The following is a 24,397-nucleotide window of genomic DNA, read 5'->3' as shown; positions in this document are numbered from 1 at the left end:
TCTTGTCCTCCAGGTGAAGCTCTGCGACTTCGGCTTTGCTCGTATCATCGGGGAGAAGTCGTTCCGTCGCTCCGTGGTCGGCACGCCGGCCTATCTGGCGCCCGAGGTGCTTCGCAGCAAAGGCTACAACCGCTCTCTGGACATGTGGTCGGTCGGCGTCATCGTCTACGTCAGCCTGAGTGGGACGTTCCCCTTCAACGAGGACGAGGACATCAACGATCAGATCCAGAACGCTGCCTTCATGTACCCGTCCAACCCCTGGAAGGAGATCTCCGAGCATGGTGAGGAAGTCTGGTCTTCTAAAGAGACGTGGTTTTCAGCGGCGTCGTACCACAGCTGGAATTATAAGTTCCAAGTCACAGAAACAAACTCAACATCTGGCTCATAAATGTAGAGCTGCAACCAGTAAAAGATTAATCTATTATTTTAGTGGCAACTGCTTCGATGAACCATTCATCGGCTAAGCCATTTTTTAAAGCAAAAATTCTAAAATCAATCCTCAATTGTGATTTCCTTGTTGTCTCAGTTTTAAATAAGGACATTTTATAGCCAAAACTATTAATCAAGAAGAAAATCTGCAGATGACAATAATGAAACTAACAAACTAAAAAGTTTTAGCCTTAAATAATTGCAAGTATATTTGAGGACCAGTGTAACTCTTTATGTAGAAGTTGTCCTTTAAACTGATAAATATATTGTCCTGCATTTGTTGGATGCTGATGTGGTTTCAGACCTTGAATTGAATAGTTTTAAATAAGTGTAAACCATCTACCAGGGAACAAAGTCTGTAAAAGCTTAATATGTAACCTAAACAACATGCAGCTAACACATTTAACAGCTGCAAGTTGACCATTTTCATCTTCTCTCATCATTAGAATGTGTTTTATCTTGAAAGTGAAGCTGTTACCGTCCAGTAACACCAGATCCAAAGCCGATTTTGACTCTGAGTGTTTGTTCTTCCTCACAGCCACAGATCTCATAAATAACCTGCTGCAGGTGAAGATGAGGAAGCGCTACAGCGTGGACAAGTCGCTGAGCCACCCCTGGCTGCAGGTGAGCAAACTGCTCTTTACTTGGACACACCTCAGGGATCACTGAGCAGGACGGGGAGGAGTCAGAGGGGAAGACAGCTTTCAGACAACTAAAACTTCCAGTTTGAGTCCAAGTACTCCCCTTAAGTTTGGGAAATCACCTCCACAGTAGTAAGAGTTGTAAGTCAGCTGATCTGCTTCATCAAGACTGTGAGAGTCGTCACATCGTCATTCAAATGTTGAAACGAATACAGAAGTCTGTCATGTGAAATCACCAAAAGTATAATAATAATAGAATATGTTCATACGTCCATGCTGCAACTAGCTCTCAGTAATGAAAGAGGACATACTTTCTAAACCGGGTTGCTGGGTTTAAATGTTGTTGTTGTTGGTGCTCCTGCAGGACTACCAGACCTGGCTGGACCTCAGGGAGTTCGAGACGCGTCGAGGCGAGCGCTACATCACCCACGAGAGCGACGACGCCCGCTGGGAGGAGCACGCTGACGAGCAAGGCCTGCACTGCCCCAAACACTTCATCATGTCGCCCAACCTGGACGACATGGACGAGGACCCCTAGTGGCACCCGCCGGGTGAAACACTTTCCACAAGGAAGCAAACGCTCCCCTAGACGGCGTGCTGTGTTCGTTGACAGCCAGGAGGCGGCGCTCAGGCAGCTGTGTGACGACACTGTGACGATAATTCAGGTCCAGAGAATTTCTATTTGAACATTTTTCCTATTTCACTGCGTTTTCTACAAGCCATAACGACACATCCTGAGAGCCAAAAGCTGGAGGGACTTTTATTCCCAAAAATTCAACATACAGTAAAACGTCGTTGCCAGTCGAGCTGCAGAAGGGCTTCTATTAAAAAACTAATCCAGGACCTTTTCAGCTTACAGCAGATTTGTATGATGTCACGGTTACTTTCTAGATCTGTTGAAGCTGTGCAGTTTCTATGTGACGCTCACTCAGAAGAAACAAACATGTCTGGATTATGTTCTGAATATAATGTTAATTTTTCTTCTTGTTCATTGTTGGGATGTCTTTGCACTATTGGGAAACTATTTTAAAAAGGAGAATTTCACTGATAACGTTTGGTTTGTTCATCTGCAATAGTGACCGTCTTCGTGATCTGCAATACGAGAAGATTAAATTATTGGATGAATGAAAACTGAATCATTATCCTCTGCTAGTGAAGCAATAATTGTAAAGTTTGCCCTGCAGGTGGTGTAGGAGAAAACGGCACATTGTAACCAAAATCAAAGTGGATTATTCTTTGTACGGTGGCCTATTTAGGACATCTGAGGCTCAACTCTTTGCACGCTGAATGCTAATGTTACACAACAGAACAGGTAGCGTGTTTACATACACAACAACTATCAGATGTTTTGGTAAAATGACCTGGCATTGTCGCACGCTAACCTTACCATGCTAACATGCTAAATGTGAGCTTTTCAAAACTTTACAAACATTTAAATCCTAAATAAATTATTTCAAACTTACCTTGCCTCCAAGTTCAACAAGTAGCCTCCTCGATTAGCTTCTGAAGCTAACTGCATACTTCTGTCCCAGCTAACCTACCTAGCATAGGAATGGTTGTTAAAATGCTCAATATTAGCCACCTAATTGTTAACCAGCTACAAGAATGTAACATTTAGCATTTAGCCTGTTTTCATGTAAACAATCCCATGAAAAAGTTGAGTTTTAACTTGTAAACATTTAGCGTTTCAGTGCAACCTGATAACTTTGTTACTTTCCGTCGTTGGTTTCAGAGGGTTTGACTGAATTGGTGGATTGTTTACTCTATTTCAAAGTTTTTGTTTTTATTATTATTACAGGATTTTTTTTAAGACTCAGGACTCATAAAACTGAACTGAGATGACCAAGATTCTTCTCCATTATTATTCTACTTTTGCAGAGTTTTGCAAACTTCATGGATGAGGACGAGCTGAGAACCGAGCTGCTATTGTATTTCATTGTCCTTCTGCCGAGCGTTAGTGATCCTGATTCGACTCCAGCCTGAGAATTTATTTCACACATTTTATATTTTTGCAAGAAATGTTTTGTCTCATGTGGATGATTTTTGATGGGGAAAATATTAAATGGTTTACTTTGGGAAAATCTCACTCTACAGCCTAGTTATTGAACCGATGCTCTTATATTGCTGTAACGTCTGGACTGTCAGACATCACCAGGTTGCCTTTGAAGCATTCATATCATAAGAATTGATTTAAATTGTGTCTAATCCCAAACTCATTTCAGATTTAAAGGCACAACCCAAACCTTGGGGACACTTTCAAGGTGAGAAACCTTTTAAACATCTACAGTTGGAGGCGTTTTAATAATAAAATCCTCCACACACGAGCCGTCAAAAGCTGATAACGATCCGCAGCAGGATGTTTGGAAGCGATCATTTAATTACCAATCCTGAACACGATCGCCTCGCTCCGCTGCTCCTCTGGAGGGACGGTTGCTTGCTTTGGCAGCGGCGACCCCCCACACATGTAACCAAATCCTTTAATTGCTACCGGAGGAGCGGCAAGCTTGTTGTGAATGGCTGCTGCACAACTGTGATCTCAGCTAACAGCTTCAAGATGTGGACGGAGGATGGCAGGCAGCTGAGCGACCGCAAAGCCGGGAGGGAGGGGATGACCTCTGACCTTCAGTGGTGTCACGGTTTTCTCTTGGGATCAGGTGTAGGTGGGCCACGTAGGAACTACGGCTTCTAATTGTAGGATAAAAATAAAAATGTCTTTTTGTGAGGAAACCATCAGTTAAACAAACGCACAACCTTTACTTTCTTACATATTTAGATCAAGATGTTTTTACAATCAACGTAAAGACAAACTGTCCTTGTAGAGCTCGCTTCACACGGGACATAAACATCTGTTAGTGTACCGCACGTTTCTTCTTTTCAGTCCCGTGATGTCCGTCTGAGCTCCACAACCTCTACTAAAGTCCAGATCGTCTCCAGACTTCTGTGAGCGGTTGATCAAAGTCTTCAGGAGAAGCTGAGCTCGGTGAATCCGGCCACAGGCAGCGGCGCCGGGCTCTTCTTCTCCAGCTGCAGCCCCTCTGGCTTTGTGGGTTTGGCCAACCGGCTGTGGTGCAGCAGGCTGAAGAAGTGGAAGCGCTCGCCCATCTTGGCCGGGTTGGTCAGCATGTCGTAGCTGCCAATCAGCTGCTTCCTGGTGGACGCGTCGCTGCAGTTTCTCAGCAGAACCTGCAGAGAAGCACGGAGGAGGGTGTTCTTGCTCAGTGAGTATATTCTCAGTGAGTATATTATATATTATATAATATTATAATAATCCAACGCCTCTTAAATCATTTTATAAACAGTTATGGTTACAGACTCTCTCCACCTCCATACACTGCTATTTTGAGGGAATTAGTTTGACACAAAAAGCACAATAAACAAAAATATTTTGTTCTCCTCAAAATTCTCTATACCTGTCACAATAACATCGTTAACGTGAATTCTCTTGGCCACACTAATCATGTAGTAAAAAAGTCTATATTGTGACAGCTCTAGTATGAAGTCAATAATGCATCATTAATGCTCTGCAGCATAGTTACTTTTTTAAATCAGATGGGTTTATTAATAAGTAACAAGAAAGTTCAAAGATATGTTTGAGGTCATTTAGAAATAAGTATCTCCATGACAAACGTTTATTTTCTATCGGTCTCATTCTGTACAATTATTTAATAAGTAAATGTAATCTTATCAAATATCCAGTTGGAATAAGACAACACTTAAAACTCCAGTTCAGAAACTATTAACTATTAATATAAAAACATGATATAAAGGAACTCTTCTAGCTTCGTATCCTATCATTTATAGAAAGTCATTATTATTCCATGATTAATAATCATGATCACAGTCAAATAAATAACATTAATTGTTGTCAGCACCGTCAGATCTCCTGTTATCCGTCATGAAAAGACCGGCAGACTCACCTGCAGTCGGGAGTCGATGCCCATGTTTTTCAGGAACGTCCTCTGAGTGACGGGTCCCAGACAGGCCACGCCCCCTCCGGCCATCCTCCGCAGGTAACTGAAGTCCACGTCGGCGGTGAGGTCGGCCGAGCCGGGCGAGGACAGGACATCGTGGAGCTGGTGACCTTTAAAACCCTGACAGATAAAAAAACACTTAAATTCTCTGAGTAAAGAAACTTCACACATCCAGTAAGTAAACGTGTGATTAAAGATCCATCGTGGAACAGAAATATTCATGTTGATAAAGTTAGATTTACCATCGAGAATTCTAAAGAAAAGGCCGACTGACAGGCTCATCTCTCTTCTATTTGTAGAAAATGAACGTCCTTAAACCGTTCCTTTAACTCATCTCCAGTAAACGCATTCAGAATGAGTTAAATTAAAATTCTGATGTGAAAATGGAGAAAAATGTGAGAGGAAGAGGAGGGTCGACCCTGGCTTCCTGTCCACCGGCAGCAGATGGACTTCAGCGCTTCCTACATCTGTTTCCTTCGACTATAACTGAAGAGAGCACCGGACAAAATGTCCCAATGTCCAAAAATGTCCTCAGGTCTGAATCTTTAACTGGTCCTCACAAAGACAAGAGAATTACAGAAGCTTCACGGCCGAGAGACCGGAAAACATTACTCCTCTTCAAAAAACGACTCAAAATCTGCCAATGCCTTCTTCCAACAGATGACAACATCCTCTAAACGCTGAAAACACTCAGTTTTCTTTTCCTTCTTTTGCAAGGAAGAACTTTGAATTACTCATCTGTTACATAAGAAAAACTGTAAAAATGTCAAACATGATGGTTAAATGTCCTCAGTTAGAAAAAAGAATCTTCTGTCTTGATATTTGTAACTTCAGATACAGTATCATAATACATAATACAACATTTTTATTTTTAGAAGTATGCATATTCTCTTTCTGGTAGAACCTTAAACGTGGAGATTCATATCGCTCTCAAATCTGATGACAGCTGCTTGGCTGTAATAAGAAGGACAAACAATTTGATCTTATATCCATATAATAAACATAATAATCTACCGGTATAATGTAGTTCAGTACAACATCTTTAACTGTGACCTCAAAAATACAGACATCATTTACCAAAAGCTAAATATGAGCTTCATACAGAGAGCTGTGGTATTGGACTGCATTATGTTGTACAGATGTTCCTAATAAAGTCCTTCTCACTCTGAACGTGTCTGTCTTGGTTCCGTCATGGCCGTAGTCGGCGATCAGCGCCGCGCCGCCGTCCTCCACGATCCGCCGGGCCAGCTGCTGGACAATTACTGCAGCCTCCGCACACACCTCCACGTGAGCCCGCCTTTCATCTGCCTACGCACGCACGCACGCACACGCACGCACGCACACGCACGCACACACACGCACGCACACACACGCACACGCACACACACACACACACAATCAATAATAAATCTCGTCACTCTCAGTTCATCTCAACAGGAGACGTCGACTGTTTTCTCTCACAGATTTCCCATTTTTATAAATAGTTGAAGTTGTTTTCAGCAGAAATGTCAAACATTTGTTGAACAAAAACAAGACATTTAAAGACGTTACCTTGACGATTTTTTTGTATTTCACTATCTGAAATAATAACGATACATCATTAGTTGGAGGTTAAATTCTTAATTTACATCCCAGTAAGTAAAACCAAATTGATTGAAACGTATCTTTTTACATAAAAACTACTAACTTCTATTATTACTTATAAAAGTATCATTTTCTCTGACATTGGTTCCACTAACCCTAACCCTAACCCTACATCAAAGTGTGTTTCCATGTGTTGGGTAGTTCTACTGCATATGTGGAAAAGCTGTGTAGCATTGTGGGTAATGTAGGCAACAGGCTTTGGTTCCAGCTACTTTAGAAACAGGGCTTTAAAGAGCTCATTCTAAGCTGAAAACAACATCATTTAATAAACATAGTTATGAATATTTTATTCCTTTTCTGACAATAGATCCCATAAATACTGCACACTATGCCTTTTAAATAAAAGTACTAGAGTACTAGCATCAAAATAAAGTAAAGTAATAAAGTATCAAAAGTACTCATGAGCTTATTGCAGAATAATATTATAGTATTATTGTCAATACATTCATGTGTTGGGCACATTTGAATTACTTGATATACTGCTGGTAGCTTAATCTATAATAACACGTTATTTATTTGATGACTTTATGTTGTATTAATAATCTGAATCTGCAAAGTAACAACTTATCAAATAAATGCTGTGGAGTAAAAAGTAACCCACTGAAAGGAAATGGAAATACCTCAGAATTGTACTCAAGTACATTACTAGTATGAGTACTTGGGTACTAGCTGCAGTTCGTTCTGTGTGATTAATAAACGCTGCATTTCAACAGCTTCTGGAAACGACTAGTTTTACACCAAACACCTAAACCGAAGCAGAAATGCCAGCAGCTGCTTTTTTCAGTCCTTTCTTGTTTCTAGTCGCCACATCACAAACTAGAAACCATCTAGAAACCATCTAGAAACATCGACAACGAGCCATTGTTTAAAACCCAGATGGCCTCAATGTGGAACCAATCCTCCTTTTCTTCAAATCTCTCTAAAGTCTCGTGGTTTGTGTCTGGTTTGATGATAAGGAGGCTGAACTCTCAAACTGGATTTAAGAGCAGGTTCTTCATCCAAACAGACGATGGTGATGAGGATGATGTCAGGCCTCTGGCAGGAAGTTCAAAGTGTGTGAAGTGAGCCAGAGAGGCCAAATCAAACAGACTGCAAACGTATAGCCGGTTTACATGTGGGCAGTAAAAACCAGATGGAGGCTATAAAAGAGTTTATCTGAGGAGTTCCTTTCCACACTGTTTGAAAGATTAAAGACGTTCTCCGTTCTGTGCTTTAAAGCTAAAATTATGCAGCTCTTAAAACCTTTAAGTCGAGTTGGACCTCCTCTGCTTTAAAACGTCTTCATATTTGTGTCTCTAGTTTAGTTTTAAACGAGCGAGCGGCCCCGTTGAAGGTGTTCCGGTTTCTGACTCATTGTCCATGTTGACGTAACGTCCCTTCTTTCAGGTACTTACCTGTACGAGTGTGGACGAGGCCAGAGTCGGAGACGGCGCCAAGACGAACCTCAGCTGCTCCGGCTTCTCCGGGTCGATGTCCACCATCACCTCCCTCCAGCCTTTCTGCGTCCTCTAGACACAACACACACACACACGTGAGAGGTTTGTTCCACAGCAGGAGGCGCTGCAGGCTTCCACAGCCTTTAATTTAACGCAGGCTCCATCTGGTGGTAGTGGAATGTAATGATGCTACAACCCATTTTACTACAATGTGAGAAATGTGTTTATATATAACATCGTGCATCTTACAGTAAAACTAAACAGCATAAACACATCAACTAACAACAAAACAAGTAGGTGAGATCTAAAAGAAAGAAACGTAGGGGATTTTAGGAGGAATCTCACCTCAACCAACATTATAAGCAAAAACAAAAGGAAACAATATTAGGAAAAAATGATATTAAGAGTTCGGCTTTAAACGTACCTGAAATTTGTGGATCGGCAGAGCGTCAAAGAACTCGTGAGCGAGAAAGATGCTAAATCCTGAGGGAAGACGAGAGAAAGTGATTGGAGTGATGAAACAGAAGATCAAAGTCAAAGTCAAAGTGTGGAAAGCAGGTATGGCGGCGTCGGCGTACCTGAGGGGACGTCCTCTAAGCGGCGGTACCAGGACACCGGCAGCCCGCCAGCTGTTTCCCCGCGGCGATACACCGGCTCGTCCTCGGCGAGCGCCTCCTGGCTGCAGCTCCCGGTCAGCTGCTGAGCCTGAAGACGACTCAGCGCCGGACTCACCTCTACCAGGTGGAGGGACACCGAGGCTCCGCCCACCACGGACTGCAGCTGACCGAACACCTGAGAACAAAGTAACATCACATGATCACACTCTAAAGACGTGACCTTCAGCAGCAGGAAGGAGACGAGAAGGTCTGTGTTTGACAACATGTGGAAAAAGCACATTTCATACAACAAATAATATGCCAAACTGAGTGAAATACATGGGGAAATATTTAAATTTCATCTCTTACAAGTTTGTTTTTAATTTTCTATCTCCTCGCTTTCTAAAACACACACACTAAACAATTCTCCCCTTAACCTTAACTGAACTCTCAGAAGTCTCAACTTGAAGGTTAAACAGCCCAGGTCATGCTGTCAAAGTCTAACAGTCCTCACAAAGATAGCTGAACAAACACACAGAACGACAGCTCCCTCTGCTGGTGGAAAACTTAACTTTCCTTCACAGCGACACAAGTTGGAATTAAACCGCTAAATAAATGATCGGATACACATTTCCTTTTTGCAGAGAGTTAGATGAGACGATGGACGTCTGTACAGTAAATATGAAGCTACAGCCAGCAGATGGTTAGCTTAGCTTAGCACAAAAGCATCAAATATTCACACGTTATATCTCTGTTGTTTAATCTGACATTTCAGATCGGATCAGTTAAGTTCGTACTCTGAGGACGTCGCTGGCCAACGATCCTTTTCCAGGTCCGAACTCGACCAGCTGAAGCTGTTTGGGTCGACCTGCTCCCATCCACTCACTGACGATCCACACGGCGAGCAGCTGCAGGAAAGCACGTACGAACATTTAAAACACACGTACGAACATTTAAAACACACGTACGAACATTTAAAACGCACGTACGAACATTTAAAACACACGTACGAACATTTAAAACACACGTACGAACATTTAAAACGCACGTACGAACATTTAAAACGCACGTACGAACATTTAAAACACACGTCAATCATTTAAAACGCACGTACGAACATTTAAAACACACGTCAATCATTTAAAACACACATACGAACATTTAAAACACACATATGAACACAAATTATTTTTAAAAAAAGTCTAAAAAAGTTTTCCAGAATTTCTGCGTCTTGAATAAATCGTATTATATATTACCTCTATTCAGGTTAGTGTAGAATAACGTTATTCTTGGAGAAAATGTAGGTTTAGATGAGGTGAGTTCAATGACACATAATATCAAATAAAACAGAATTAACTCCTGTGGTAAACTGAGTACCATGACAGACGTTTTCCAGCCTCACCTCTCCGAAGATCTGGCTGATTTCAGGTGATGTGATGAAATCTCCGTCAGGTCCCAGCATGTTGTTCCTCACATAATAACCCTGAAAGAGAAAACTGAATGTTAACTAATAAAACTTCAGACGTCTAATTGTTTTTCAAAATGGACCGAAAATCAAAGCTCACTAGTCTGAAACTTAACGGTCAATTATTTACTGGGCACTTCAATTAATCAATTTTAATCAAATCAGTTGTCAAGTCGCTTATCTTTTATAAATTACAAAACATTGAATCTTTTCTTTTTTACTTTTTGAATATAGAAACTTTTTAAAAACAACATTTGACAACAAGGGGCAAGTGAATTATTGTTGTTTTGACCTGAACGATTGATTAATTACTGTATCAAAATCAATGCTGATTATTTTTAATTGATTAATACAGAAATATTTTTTTTTTACATTTTATTTATGACATAATTAATCAAAACAGTCATAATTTTTCAAAACAAAAGTTCCAAAGGGCTTCACAATAAAACAACAGTTAGTTTTCTATAACTGATCCAGGACCTGCAGCCGGTCGGCTGTGACAGACTTCATGGGTCGCTGATCATCACTCACCGTCACTGGGTTGGTGAGCACCTCTCTCATGTACTCCGCCACCGTGATCGGACCTGTGGCTTTTATTTTGGAGGTCAGGTGTCGCAGCATGGAGGGGCGGGGCTTCTCCTCACCTGTTGGAGAGCTGCAGAAGAGTCTGGGCTGAGCTGTTCGCCAGCGCACTGTCAAACACAAACATTCAAAGAAACACTTTTAATAATAAAGTCATTTTCCTGGATGTTTTTTATTATTATTGAACAAAAGATCATAGAAGAACAATTCAGATTCAGTATAAAGGGGAGTATTCAAATAGAACAATGACAACAGAGGCAGGGCTAAGTCACACGACACAAACATATTATAAACATACAGATATGAAGTGCCATTATAGCCTTTTTGTTCGTCAAATTATGAAGTAGGAAAACAACAAAAATATGTTGTTCAATTCATAGTTATGAATTTTGCTAAAATCATCAAATGTTTTTTGTAAAAAAAGATTTTTCCTCTGAATAAACCAAACCCCATTTTACCATATGCAAAGTGTCCCGAAATGCATGCAGATATCTAGAACATGACATGCAGGTTTCACAGCACACAGGACCTCATCATAACATGAAACTGTATGTCCTTAAATCTGAATTAAATCGCATTCAAATCAAATGTATGTGTCTAATCACCGCTGCACTCACCTGCTGTTGAAGGATTGACATGATGACTAAAGAGTCTGCTGATAAACTGCTGTGTTATAACACCACAACAAGCCCTCATTCTGCTGTTAATGTTCATATAAATACAACTAAGACACTGTTAGATCGTGTATGTTCAATGATGGTTGGCCCGGGAGCATTATTAGAGAGCAAAGGTGTAATTTAAGCATAACTTTAACCACATGGACCAACCCTGTCCTGCTCTCTTGACGGGTTAGCTGCTAGCCGGTTAGCATTAGCCGCGTTAGCTACAAGTACGTTAAGGGTAAAAACAAGCGTAACCATATCTGTAAAACAGCGTGTTAGCTTCGGGTACAAAAAATACAAATACGCATGTGTTCATCTGTGTCTGTCTGTCGTTTAAAGGAGGTAAAAGCTACAAAGTCCTTGTGAAAGAGCGAAATGCTATTGCCAACAGTGACGAGAGTCAATAACCCACAATTAAAGATGTAGCATCCGGCTAACCTTCCACAATAAAACACCTTTTGTTGGCAGTGTTTAAATGTAGCTAATACGCAAATCTGCATGTTTCTGTGTGTTTCCTTTTTTTGTGGGTTATTCAATCTATAAAATAAAATTTACTTGGACTACATTACTACATGGATTACATACATTTCTTCAGGGACATAACACCGATGTTCTGTTTTTTCCCTTTACATCCATGTATTTACTCTACCTGTATTAATATTTACACTACTCGTATATATATTATTTTTGTACTCCATACTTGTTCCAGTCTGGCGACCTGTCTAGGGTGTACCCTGCCTTCGCCCAATGTCAGCTGGGATCGGATGACATTTCTTAAAGACAGACGAATTTCCTGTAATCTCTGTATCAGAACGGAAAACTTGACACTCAAAAATGACGACAAACTCTCTGATTGGACGAACGGTGAGGTGAGAGAAAACATCGTGATTGTCTCCTTGATCTACAGCAGGACTGCTCCACGTTTGCGTAAAAAAATATAAAACGACACAAATGTTCCATGTATATGTTTTTATTCTTGTAATAAAAAAAACGTAACGTACGAAAAAAATGTTTCGTTTTGTTTCCATGTACGGAAACACTCCAGTGACGCCACTTCCACATCCGGGTTACGTTCTCCTCATGCTGTAGCAAGCATGGCGACGAAAAACAAGCACCGTAAAAAATCTAAACCTAGCAATAAAGTGTCATTTCAACCTGCAAAAGACGACATGGAGGCTGAAAACAGCGGCGAGGAGGGAGATGAAGACCCGGCAGCGGATGCAGCTCAAGACAGAGGCGAGAAAGAGGAAGAAGAGTTCAACCTGGACGAGGTTTTACGCCTCGGAGGAACACAGGCGAGTTTAGCACATAAACCCTAAACGCTGCTGCGTGTTTACTTGGATTAGTGGAGGAAATTAATTTACAACGTTTATGAAAATAACGTTCTGAAGTACACATATGAGGGAGTTGTACTTAACTTGAGTGTTTTTCATTTCATGCTACTCTATTTTTCTCCTCCAGTACATGACAGAGGCAAATGTACATTTTACTCCACTCCATTTATTTGACATCTGTAGTTAATTTGCTGATTCAGATTATGAAGTACTACTTGAAGTAGTCTAAAGCCTTTGTAGATGTTGACACTTTTATACTTTTGACATCACCTTTTTATATCTGAATGCCTAGTAGGTACATTTCTCTATCCTTTAACCTAAAATGATTAACAGTCATGAGTGATGTTTGTTGTAGTTTTTGACAATGTGATTTTCTTCTTCTCTTGACCGTCTCTAGGCCGACTACATCCTGCTCGCTGCCCTGAACGACTCCAACGAGCTCGTAGATGGTGGAAAGAAAGGAGCGATAGATGACCTGGAGGAGGGCGAGCTAGAGAAGTTCATCACCAAACTGGGCGTCCGGGCGTTTTCTGGACTGCAGGTCATCCCAGACGAACCCGACGCCACAGACGCCGCCGAGCAGGAAAGTAAAAAGGCCAAAGCAGAGAAATGTGCTGCAGAGGCACAAACATCCAACGCTCAGCAGAAAGTTAACAAGCAGCAGGAGAAACGGGAGGCAAAGAAAACCAAAGACGCAGAGAAAAAGAAGGCGAACACCAATGTGTTTGAGTTCCAGCAGAGGCAGGTGCTGCTGATCAAACCTGGAGGGAAGTGGTTCGACCTGGAATACGCAGCCGAGGGCTCCTCGACCACGCAGGATCCCTCACTGGTGTCCCAGTACAAGACGCTCGCCCAGCAGCTGTTTGAGGCCGACGTGGCGCTCTATAAGAGCAAGAAGAACCTGCAGAAAGGAGCCAACTCCAACTGGATGAAGACGGTCGTTTCCTCTGGCGTGTTGGCTGACAGGATGGCGGCCATGACGGTCCTGATCCAGGACGCTGCGGTGCACACGCTGGAGCACGTGGAGAACCTGGTGTCCATGGTGAAGAAGAAGGGCAGCCGGCGGATGGGTCTGATGGCTCTGGACACGCTGCGGGAGCTGCTGCTGTCCGATCTGCTCCCAGAGAACAGGAAGCTCCGCCCCTTCGCCCAGCACCCCTTCGACCAGCTGGAGGAGAAAGCCAGCGGCAACCGGGACTCCCGCGACCGCCGACTCATCCTCTGGTATTTTGAGCACCTCCTGAAGCACCAGGTGGCCGAGTTCGTGGTGGCTCTGGACACAGTGGCTCATGACACGGTGGCTGCCACCAAGGCGAAGGCGCTGGCCACCGCCCACGAGATGCTGTGCAGCCGCCCAGAGCAGGAGAAGGCACTGCTCATCCAGGTCGTCAACAAGCTGGGAGACCCCGAGTACAAGACGGCGGCTAAAGCGTCCCACCTGCTGGAGCTGCTTCTGCACAAACACCCCAACATGAAGGTGGTGGTGTGCTGCGAGGTGGAGCGGCTCATGTTCCGGCCCAACATCAGCCCGAAGGCGCAGTACTACGCCGTCTGCTTCCTCAGCCAGGTGATGCTGAGCCACGACGAGGCCGAGCTGGCCGCCAAACTTATCACCATCTACTTCTCGTTCTTCCGCGCCTGCATTAAGCAGAAGGACATCGAGTCCAAGATGCTTAGCGGGCTGCTGTCGGGCGTGAACAGGGCGTATCCCTACGCCGTCAGCGGAGACGAGAAGGTGAAGGAGCAGCTGGACACGCTGTTCAAAGTGGTTCACCTGGTGAAGTTCAACACGGCCGTTCAGGCGCTCATGCTGCTCTTCCAGGTGATGGACTCCCAGCAGAGCATCTCTGACCGATACTACGTGGCTCTGTACAGGTAAAACCTTCCATCCCATCATCATCATCATCATCATCAGCTTCTGTAGTTCACATCTTTATTTTCACTTTTCTTTACTCTTTTACTGGCCATGAAGTCCTTGTGATCCAGTCAGAGAATGTGATGATTCCTTTGGGATAACTGTGATTTACTAACTTACTCTCCTGTGGATGAGAAGTCCTCAATATCTCCATCTCACGTTGTCATGGCAACATGCTGCTCCTCCTCCGTGCATCTGGTCCAGCTGCTCCCCCAGCTTTCAGTTCAGATGCAAAACAACGTTTTTTCCCCCCGAATGCTTCTGTTTATCCATACAAAATTAACATAACTGCATTGAACACAAACTCAAAACAAATATGCAAATTGAAAATAAATTAATAAAATTAATTTGTTAAAGGTCACTTTAAATGATTTTAACTGACGATGATGTCGAAAAACTAAGATTTTAATTTGAGATTGTTAAACATAACTGATGCTCGACATGTGTATTAGTGACACTACATAGTTGGCATGTCTGTACTGGTTACTTGTAATTACGAATATTAGTATGATGAGAAAGAAGTTATTTTTATTTTTTTAGCTTATGTTAGTTTATTTTTCAAAGCCGATCCTTCATTTTTTGGCCACAACGACCTTTAAAGTCGTCATGTTCAGGTCATAACTGCACTTTGATATGAAAACTCATATAGAAATGTTCTCAAAGTATTACAGGAACGAGACTTTATAAATCAGGAGAAGAAAAACTGGATGAAAGTTGTGGTTTCTTCTTCTTCTCTGCAGGAAGTTGCTGGACCCCGGGCTGTCGTCGTCCTCCAGACAGAGCATGTTCCTCAACCTGATGTACAAGTCTCTGAAGGCCGACATCGTGCTGCGGCGCGTCAAAGCCTTCGTAAAGCGGCTGCTGCAGGTCAGCGCCGAGCAGAACGCCAGCTTCGCCTGCGGGGCGCTCTTCCTGGTGTCGGAGGTGATGAAGGCCAAACCGGGTCTCAAGATCCTGCTGCAGGAGGACGGGGTGAGGCGCTCGCACATGTCACAGTGTTCACTTCAGATGCTTGTGGTTCATAATATATTTCACTTATTCTAAATTAATATTTCTAAAGTTGTGTTGAGGAGTGTAGACGGTGGTCATGTCTCTCCCCATATTTCCTGTCTGTAGTTACACTGTAAGCAGTCCAAACAAGTATCTTAAATAAAAGGCAGTTAAATCATAAAACATTGTAGAAAGTTGAAGCAACGAATGATAATTTTATTTATTAAACATCTCATTATTTTCTCAATGAATTGATTCTTCATTTGGCCTGAACATGTCAACAAATAAAGCCCATGATAATGAAAAATCCATAATAAGTTTACATTAAAATATAAATGCATTAAACAGAACTTAACTAACTTTATTTATTGATTATGAATTATAATATGAATTAATAGAGCATGTTTAAACAGTGTTTTACATGACAGACTAAAATGGCTGACAAACAATGAAGAAACTACATGAGAAAGTAAAATAAAACATTTATAACATGTTATCATATGTTTTGTTTTCTCAGTAAAGTTGATAATTTTTTAATCTATGAAATATCAGGAAGTTGTGAAAAATACCTGTTAAAATTCCCTAGAGACGATGATGTCATAACACAAAGATATTCAGTGTTTGTTCAGTTTGTTTGAAAACTGTCAAATTAATCTAAACTCAAGCTGAGATTTCTTCTTCTTTCTTTTTTTTATTATTTATTGCATATTTATTAACTCATTGTAATTTGGTGAACATTTTCTGCATTATATACATAGAGCAACAAAATAATAACATTATACTTTTTTATTATTATAGTTGTAAAGATTACAAAATAAATTAATCCTTGTGATACAGTTTTCAGTTGGTTTTAATTTTTGCATCACTTCCTGTCACTCAGGACGGGGAGGAGGAGGAGTTCAAAGACCTCGCAGAGGAGGAGGAGAAGAATGATGATGATGAAGAAGAGGAACGCTTCGTGGATGCCGATAAACTGGAGGACAAAGAGAGTGCAACGATAGAGGAGGCAAAGCCCACGGCATCATGGGTACATCACCAGAACCTGGAAGGTGTGACATTCATGACCGACGTCGGCTTTTGTGTTGTTCTTGTTGTTATTTCGGTCTCAGGTCTGTCGTACAAAAGCTGATTTTAAAATGAAGGAAATCATGCAAAATTATGAAAATCCTTTAGAGAGCCAAGAAACTTCTTAAAAGGACAATTCAGCACCTTTTATGGTGATGTTCAATCAGTGCTGATAGGAAATGTAGTCCATTCAAGCAACACATTCCTCAGTGCTGCTAAATCGACTTGGCCTGCTTGAAATGTATTTATTATTTTTATTAAAAACAACTGATACACCACCTAACCATGTTCCCGGTTGTTGTTGTTGTTATGATGGAATATTGATTTCCGTGTGTCCTTCCTGTTTACAGGAGGGAAGAGCAGGCAGAACTACGACCCGCTGCACAGAAACCCGTTATTCTGCGGGGCCGACCACACCACCTTATGGGAGCTGCACAGGGTGAGAAACAGCTTTGTTATCGGGAACACCCAGCTTTTTAATAAATATATATTTATTTATATAGAAATATTAATTGTGACTTAGTCCTGAGTCCAGGTCCCTGGTACTGTAGAAAAACCAGTAGACACAGTTTCAGGATTTTGTCTCACAGAACGGTTGAATCATTGACAACATGCACTGGAATAGAAATGTGGGCGATCGTTTCTGAACACAACTAAACGTTAACGTTTCCCGTTTGTGTCTCTGCAGCTTTCTGTTCACTTCCACCCGTCAGTGTCGCTGTTTGCCAAAACCATCCTGCAGGTAAAAGGTTACAACGGGAACTCAAACGTTCATCACAGAGAATCATTTTAATAATGATTTTAATAATCCTCCGTGTCGTTCCCTCAGGGAGGCTCCATCCAGTACTCCGGGGACCCTCTGCAGGACTTCACCCTCATCAGATTCTTGGATCGCTTCGTCTTCAGAAACCCCAAACAGCTGAAGGGGAAACGTAAGAAATACCGACTTCAGTTCATTCCATATTAGATCTGAGTATGTTTGTGCTGCATCAGCATTCAAGGAAGAGTCAAAGCAGATATTGACATGTGGATGTGATATGAAGCATGATCCTAATTTCTGCTTCAATGTTTTGCTTTCTCTTAGAGAACACAGACGCTGCAGCGCTGATGCCCAAACTGAGGTTACAGCTCAACTCCTTACCAGGTGACTTTCTCTGCCCTATCAGCTTTGTCTGATCACATATTTCATTAACAGCTGCCTTGAGTGTGTTTTATGTTTTTTGCACCAGTGAAGTGAATTTTTCCCATTTCCCCCGTCAGTGAACTGTGAAGAGTTTCTGTCTAAAGAAGAGAGTCAGATTCCCGTCAATGAAATCTTCTTCCATCGGTGAGATTTCTTCATCTTCACACAAACATAACAAATCTATTTTGTGTTTGGAGTAAGTGAGAGTTGGTCTCCTCCTGCTCTCTGTGATCATCCTTTCTCTGTTTTAATTCAGTTTCTTTCCTTACTATGGTTTCTGATTACCAAGCTGCTCAGCTTCGACCTGGTCACACAAAATAAAGTACAGATTAACGAGTCTGAGATCGGCTTTAGTGACGTTTAATATCAACAAGGAGCGTCAAAATGAGCTGCAAAACTGATTGTGGATTTGTTATAAAAACCTAATTTTAGATTTTGCTCTAGATTTCTCGCAAATTGTTTTTGTTTTATTGAATCACCTTTTGACTCTTTTCTTAGTAGTTTTTTTTTTTTGTCTTAACATATTGAGGCCGTTTGTCATGTTTGTTTGTTTTTATTGGAAAGCTTCTTCAAGAAGCGCCAGCAGGAGAAGCAGCTTCGCCGGCCGCGACCTGACGGAGATAACCAGAGCGTGGAGGAAGTGGACGACGAAGAGTTTGAGGAAATGCTCGGTGAGTCGAGGCGCTCGGTCGGTTAGATGAGTGTTTGAACTGCCCGCCGCAACATTCAATAATAACATCAAGGAAACTAAACCAGCAATAATCAATACGACACCATGAAGCTGAAAGTCACAGAATAATTAATACTGTTTTACTTTGAAATTTCTGGATAGAATTGCACTTTATACTGTGAACATTTGCACATTATTTCCTATATATTACAGATTTGCCATATTTAAGATTCTAATCTTGCATTAATAGTTTGTTTTTCTCTTAGTTTGTTTATGAAAATTCATTGTATGTGAAACCCACTTAATTCAATAAACCCAATTCTGAAATAGGAAGCTACAGTAGGAATAATTACAATGATGTTTTTTCTTAATTGCTTATTTGTAAGTTATTCCTAAAAACTGTATTTTGGATTGTGTTTAAGATGAATATGATCATTTTTGTGGTTTGTTGTCCGTTTTAAACCTCTTGTTAATGATTTCTTCCAGTTTCAACTCATAATAAATAATATTTGTTTTTGTTTCTGTGATTCTGAACAGATTCCTGTGAGGCCGACTCGTACTTCACTGAGATGCCAGATGAGCGTCTGGACTTTGCAGGGTGAGCGGTTCTCTGCTTTATTATTTATTAATAAACTATCAGGCGGTTCCGTTTGTGTTCGGTTCCACGTGAACAACAGTAACAGTTAATTACAGGTTTGTCTTTTATTCTCCTCTCTGTCTGCCAGGAACGTGAAGAGTAAAAAGGGGAAGAAAGACGCGGAGGAGTCGGACTCGGACGACTCGGACATGGACGACCTGGACGATGAGGAGGTGTCTCTGGGCAGCATGGACGAGGAAGACTTCGGAGATGAGCTGGAGGAGGAAGGAGGGATGTTCATGGATCCTGATGGAGTTGACAACAACGACGATGATGAAGAAGGTAGGGAACAGCTTCTGTTTGTTGAGTCGTGTCCTTTCATCATCCGTCATATTTCAACTATACCAGAGAAATGTGTCATTTGAATCAAGGTAACGTGTTTCTTTGGTCGCCTGTCTGTGACGTCGAATCCTCTTCTTCATACGTCTGTGTCGAGGTTGTCTGACAGGAAATGTCATAAATTGACTTAATATTCAGTTTGAGCCACAATCCCCAAAGCCATTTGACTTTTTAGATCTTTCACATCTTTATTTTAACTGAATGAAAGTTAAGTTTTCGCCTTTCTTTACTCCCCCGAGTTTGACCACGGGATAATTTGTTACTCACTCGCAGTAGAGGAGGGGCTTATCTCCATAGATACCAATATTTAATTACTTTCAGCCATCAATTATGGAAGAAACGACCACTACTGCTGCTTTGTCCCATAAACAAGGACGCTGTGTGATGAGGGGTCAGACGCTGTGTGAATCTTAACTCCCATGATGCCTCAGCAAACTCTTCTGTTATTGTGTTGTTTGTTAAAAAAGGAAACTGTTGTTTTTCCTCTTCTTTCAGTTCCAGAGTTGGAGGACGACGATGCTGCATTTGGTGGTGAGTTTACAAACAAACCGATCAGATATACATCAAGGATTTGATCCCATATTGTCACTGAGTGGGCCTGGTAGAAGTAAGCAAGTACTTTTACTCTTTACTCAAGTACTGCACTTACATTAAGTACTTTAAACTACCACTACAATTCAGAATGATATATTTGGTAATATTTGAGCTCCACCTTTACCAGCTTCAACATTGAAGTGATGAACACATTAAAACATCAATAATGAGATATGAACTACTACTACTTTTACCTTTTAAAGTATGTTTTGATGCCAGTACTTTTACTTAAGTAAAATTCAGACCTTTTACTTGTAAGGTGTGTTCATGCAATAGCATATCTACGTGAGTTGAAATATTTTACCTTGAGCGAAAACATTTGCCTGACGATGTGCCGTGAAGCTGAGAGAGATGAATGTTTAAAAAAGGATATATTCTTCTGTGAGACAAATGTATCAAGCGAGTAGAAAAGCATCTCTTTTAATCCGTGATTATAGATCAGTGAACTTGCTGCTGTTGAACGAAACTTTCCTGCTTCTAATAAAATGTTCTCTCTGCAGAATCAGACGATGAGATGGAAGTTCCAGATATCACTCCTCGTACCAAGAAGGGGAAGAGGAAATCCTCAGAGGAGCCCGACCTCTCTGGACCTTCAGGTTTGTTTAACGGGTTCTTAATATATAATGCCTATTTATGTTTACATCTAAAGGCTGTGGATTGCCCTGTTATAGTGGTTAATGTTCAAGCTGGTGGAACACTTGAGTTTATTTTATTTGTCTGATTGTTGCTCCTTCTTCTAGCTTCCAAACGGGGAAAGCAGAAGAAAGGAAAGAAAGATGTGGCCATGTTTGCTTCTGCTGAAGAGGTGAGATGATTTATGTATTGAAATAGTTCAACTTAAAATTAACCTTCTGTACCAAGTTTAGTTTAAAATATTGTGAATATGTAAATGGAGCTGAGATGAAAGCAGGAAGAACAAATGAAGAGCAGATCAATATCTTACCAATGAAGCCCCTTGAATCAAATGTGTGGTGTTGGGCTATACTTGAAATTGAATACTGCACGTTGCTCTTTTCAGTTTGGCTCCCTGTTGGATGAGAACGCCGGCTCCAAGTTCGATAACATCGGACTGAATGCGATGGCCAACACTGACAAAGCAGGTAGGCTATCAGATCAGCAACGAGAACAATTTGACATCATCCTCATCACGTTTGAATGTTTAAGAAGCACTGTTCACACTTTTTAAAATTTCTGCTGAAGTTACATTAAAAACAGATGAGATTAATGTTTTTACTGTTTGCTGGATACCAGCCAGATTTAATGATTTCTCCACGGAGAGAAACAGACCAGTTGGACAACAACAGTCAATTAATTCATATAAATAGAAATTATTTGTCAACCAGCACCTTATTATAATTTTCACCAAAAGAAAACGTCTCAAAGTCTGCTTTAAAAAAACAGTCGTCATCCACCTCTTTTGTAGGTAGTGTTATATATCTCTAGGATGGAGAAAAAAGGAGGAACTCTGTTGTTTTGTGTGGCGACTGGCTTGGAAGAGGACAAGTGTGGTGCTTGTATCATCCATAAAGCATAGGCAGTGAGGTCATTGTCTTGTCTTTTACAGGCCTGAAGCAGTTGAAGTGGGAGGCGCATCGCGATGACTGGATCCAAGGCCGCGATGCCAAGACGATGCGCAGGAAGAAAACAATGTTCACCAAGAAGAAGACCTTCGGTAAAGCCGGGGCAGGAGGAAAGACATTCAGGAGCAAGAAGACGAAGAAGTAGTAGCAGCCGTGTGTTTGTGGAGGTTTCATGTGACGAACACTTTCAGTCGTGTTTGGCCGACCAGGCTTCGTGGTCTTTCTCTCGAATACCATGGATTCCTGCCAACTCGTTGGACTGGTAGTAAACTAGGAGGAAACAGATGAGCAGAAACTGGTTTTATATCATTATAAACTTTGGTTTGCACCTATGTTATATGAATACATGTACATCAACAAACAATATTATAACCTCTTCTGATGCAGTCAATGCTTGTGTTTATAAGAGTAATTTTGTAGATTGCAGACAAAAGTACCAAATTTTCAGATTAAACACATTTAATTGTCTTTTGGTCTTTTCTTAACTTGCAGCATGTCAAAAAATGTATAGTAAGGCAATGTGGAAAAAAGTCATAGTACAGTATGGTGAAAAGAATATTTCAAAAAAAGTCGTAAAAACTCATAGTATTTAGAAAAAGTCACTTGATAGTAATTCATGTCATACTAGTATGTGGAAAAATTTGACAATCTATTAATCATTACAGTAATTACAATTGACAGGTTTCAGCATCGCAAATTATTATTAGGTGGTTTTCTTTTAATAAATCTGAATATCTTTGGCTTTTGGAACAATTAAGGACATTAGTTTGGTCTCTGGGAACATTTTCACTACATTCTGACATTTAATGGTTCAAACTATTAAAGAGAAAATATAATCATTATTTGCAGACTGGTTCATCTATTAAAGTTGTAGAAGTTGATAACAGGAAAACTACCTGGAGGATATCCCATAGTCGGGAGTAGTTTTAACAGCAGGTTGAGTGGATACAACCTGGATTACTGACTAAAAATATAAACAAATAATACTTCTTACCTTCTAGAACTGATGGAAACTTTCTGTTCATGGTGTTCCTCAAATCTGCAGGTGATGGAAATAAAAGTTGCTTTTTTTCATGTCGGTAAAATACTATGCTCAAATACTAAATCAAGCCTGATACCTTGACTGTTGTTCAGCATGTGAAACATGCCGTACGCCCCGAAGACGCCCAGCAGCTCCAGAGCGATCACTCCCTTCATGAGCTTCTTGGCCAGAGGCTGCAGCGGTTTGGGAGACATCTGAGGAGACATCATCACACGCAAACAACTTCATTTTCACTGCGATACGAATAATACAGTTCTCCTTCATGTCCAGTAGGCCAAGGAGTCAGTTCACCCAAATTACTTGACAGATGAGCAAAACACATGTTTTCTCAATAATAATCCTGCAGGTGGATTTACTTTGATTTGTCCCCGTTTAGACATAATGGAGGACTGTTTAGTAATTTAGTTTACATATATATATATATATATATATATATATATATATATATATATACACAGTGTCAACAGTGAAATAACACAACTACCATAACTTTGGGCCACGACACTTCAACACTGAGCTGCTAACTAGTTAGCTAACATTTTAGCCATCATGAATTAAACTGAACGGTCTCACTAACTTTATGTTTGCGTCCTCTAACTCTCAAATAAACTCACCTTCTGACACAACTGAACGAGTGTTGGCGAATAAATTAACGCAGTAAAAGCTGTTAAAATACCGTGAGATATGCGCAGCGTCCTTGTGTTGTACAAGCGAAGCTAACTGTCACTTTGTGAGTACGGAAGCTCAGTTGGTACAAACGACTATAGCGACTTTTAGACTGGCGGAATCGTATTAAAATGATTATGCTACTACTACTACTACTACTACTACTACTACAATAATAATAATAATAATAATAATAATAATAATAATAATAATAATAATAATAATAATAATAATAATAATAATAATAATATTATTATTATTATTATTATTATTATTATTATTATTATTATTATTATTATTATTATTATTATAAGTATTAATAGCTGTCAGAATCAGAGGTCTCATTTACATTTAATTGTATTTAATGTTACTAAAATGTATTTATCTATAAATGTTCTGGTGGCACACCCCAGGCTCCTTACTTTTTTAAATGAGCAAGAAAGAGACAGAATTACAGTTTTATGATCTTATTCCTGTCCAGTGAAAATCACGTATCTGTAAATGTGGTGATTTTGAATGTTTGTGTTACAAGGATGACGTGACAGGGAACATTTTGTGGCAGAATGAATCATTTCGCTTTTCCTACTTTAAATGCAGTTAGCTGATATGTAAGTAAGGTTTTGAATCCTGTATTTTTACTTGTAGTGGAGCATTTTCACAGTATTGGTATTTCTTCCATTACTGCCTTTCAGTATAAACATGGTGCTGCAGTGTAAAAAAAATAAATATGTGCAATGATTAAATTAATGGAGCTATGACATGATCACACGATAAAGTTGAATTAAATAAATGCATATCATGTCAATGCTTTTTCCAACTCCCTTTAAATAAATAGTTTGTCTCATTCTCTGTGAAAAGATAATGCCTCAACTCATGAATGGTTATAATTCGGCTCCATTAAAGTAATACAAATAATAAAGTGTTTAAAATGTATTTCCCTTTCATCTCACACATTC

General features: G+C 40.6%; 5 protein-coding genes across 8 annotated transcripts in view; 2 read left to right on the top strand and 3 right to left on the bottom strand.

The window, feature by feature from the left end:
- The window catches only part of LOC311027181 (serine/threonine-protein kinase D3-like), a 42,061-nt gene extending 38,905 nt beyond the window's left edge, over positions 1–3,156 (top strand). For both annotated transcript variants that reach the window (XM_084031060.1, XM_084031059.1), the window contains exons 17-19: positions 14–281; positions 968–1,053; positions 1,435–3,156. In XM_084031060.1, the coding sequence (XP_083887186.1) occupies positions 14–281; positions 968–1,053; positions 1,435–1,608 (528 nt within the window). In that variant the 3' untranslated portion in view covers positions 1,609–3,156. The remainder of the gene's footprint in view (positions 1–13; positions 282–967; positions 1,054–1,434) is intronic.
- The window catches only part of xrn2 (5'-3' exoribonuclease 2), a 239,777-nt gene that overhangs the window by 82,629 nt on the left and 132,751 nt on the right, over positions 1–24,397 (bottom strand). The gene's annotated exons all lie outside the window — the stretch shown is intronic.
- Positions 3,805–11,848, bottom strand: ndufaf7 (NADH:ubiquinone oxidoreductase complex assembly factor 7). The gene is made up of 10 exons (XM_084031081.1): positions 11,382–11,848; positions 10,714–10,874; positions 10,120–10,200; positions 9,515–9,625; positions 8,700–8,913; positions 8,546–8,604; positions 8,080–8,193; positions 6,206–6,349; positions 4,988–5,161; positions 3,805–4,253 (listed from the first exon to the last, which is right to left on the bottom strand). Exons 1-10 carry the CDS (start codon positions 11,476–11,478, stop codon positions 4,032–4,034), a joined length of 1,377 nt encoding a protein of 458 aa, XP_083887207.1. The 5' UTR covers positions 11,479–11,848; the 3' UTR covers positions 3,805–4,031.
- On the top strand, positions 12,488–22,201 carry cebpz (CCAAT enhancer binding protein zeta). The gene is made up of 17 exons (XM_084030571.1): positions 12,488–12,721; positions 13,158–14,635; positions 15,416–15,647; positions 16,546–16,714; positions 17,081–17,169; positions 17,419–17,472; positions 17,560–17,662; positions 17,815–17,874; positions 17,991–18,057; positions 18,478–18,584; positions 19,121–19,181; positions 19,309–19,502; positions 20,055–20,090; positions 20,654–20,749; positions 20,894–20,958; positions 21,172–21,253; positions 21,718–22,201. The coding sequence occupies exons 1-17, from the start codon at positions 12,521–12,523 to the stop codon at positions 21,876–21,878; spliced, it is 3,255 nt and encodes a 1,084-aa protein (XP_083886697.1). The 5' UTR covers positions 12,488–12,520; the 3' UTR covers positions 21,879–22,201.
- Positions 21,865–23,498, bottom strand: LOC311026868 (protein CEBPZOS-like). 3 transcript variants are annotated; one of them, XM_084030572.1, is made up of 4 exons: positions 23,403–23,498; positions 22,852–22,997; positions 22,728–22,772; positions 21,865–22,003 (listed from the first exon to the last, which is right to left on the bottom strand). In XM_084030572.1, exons 2-4 carry the CDS (start codon positions 22,982–22,984, stop codon positions 21,921–21,923), a joined length of 261 nt encoding a protein of 86 aa, XP_083886698.1. In that variant the 5' UTR covers positions 22,985–22,997; positions 23,403–23,498; the 3' UTR covers positions 21,865–21,920. The 3 variants fall into 3 exon arrangements, with proteins under 3 accessions (XP_083886698.1, XP_083886700.1, XP_083886699.1); XM_084030574.1 differs by having other exon boundaries at positions 22,852–22,969; positions 23,452–23,491; XM_084030573.1 differs by having other exon boundaries at positions 22,852–22,969; positions 23,390–23,485.

This window comes from Eutrigla gurnardus (genome assembly GCF_963514095.1).
Source record: "Eutrigla gurnardus genome assembly, chromosome: 16".
Classification (NCBI taxonomy): domain Eukaryota; kingdom Metazoa; phylum Chordata; class Actinopteri; order Perciformes; family Triglidae; genus Eutrigla; species Eutrigla gurnardus.
This window is presented reverse-complemented; position numbering and strand designations above follow the sequence as displayed.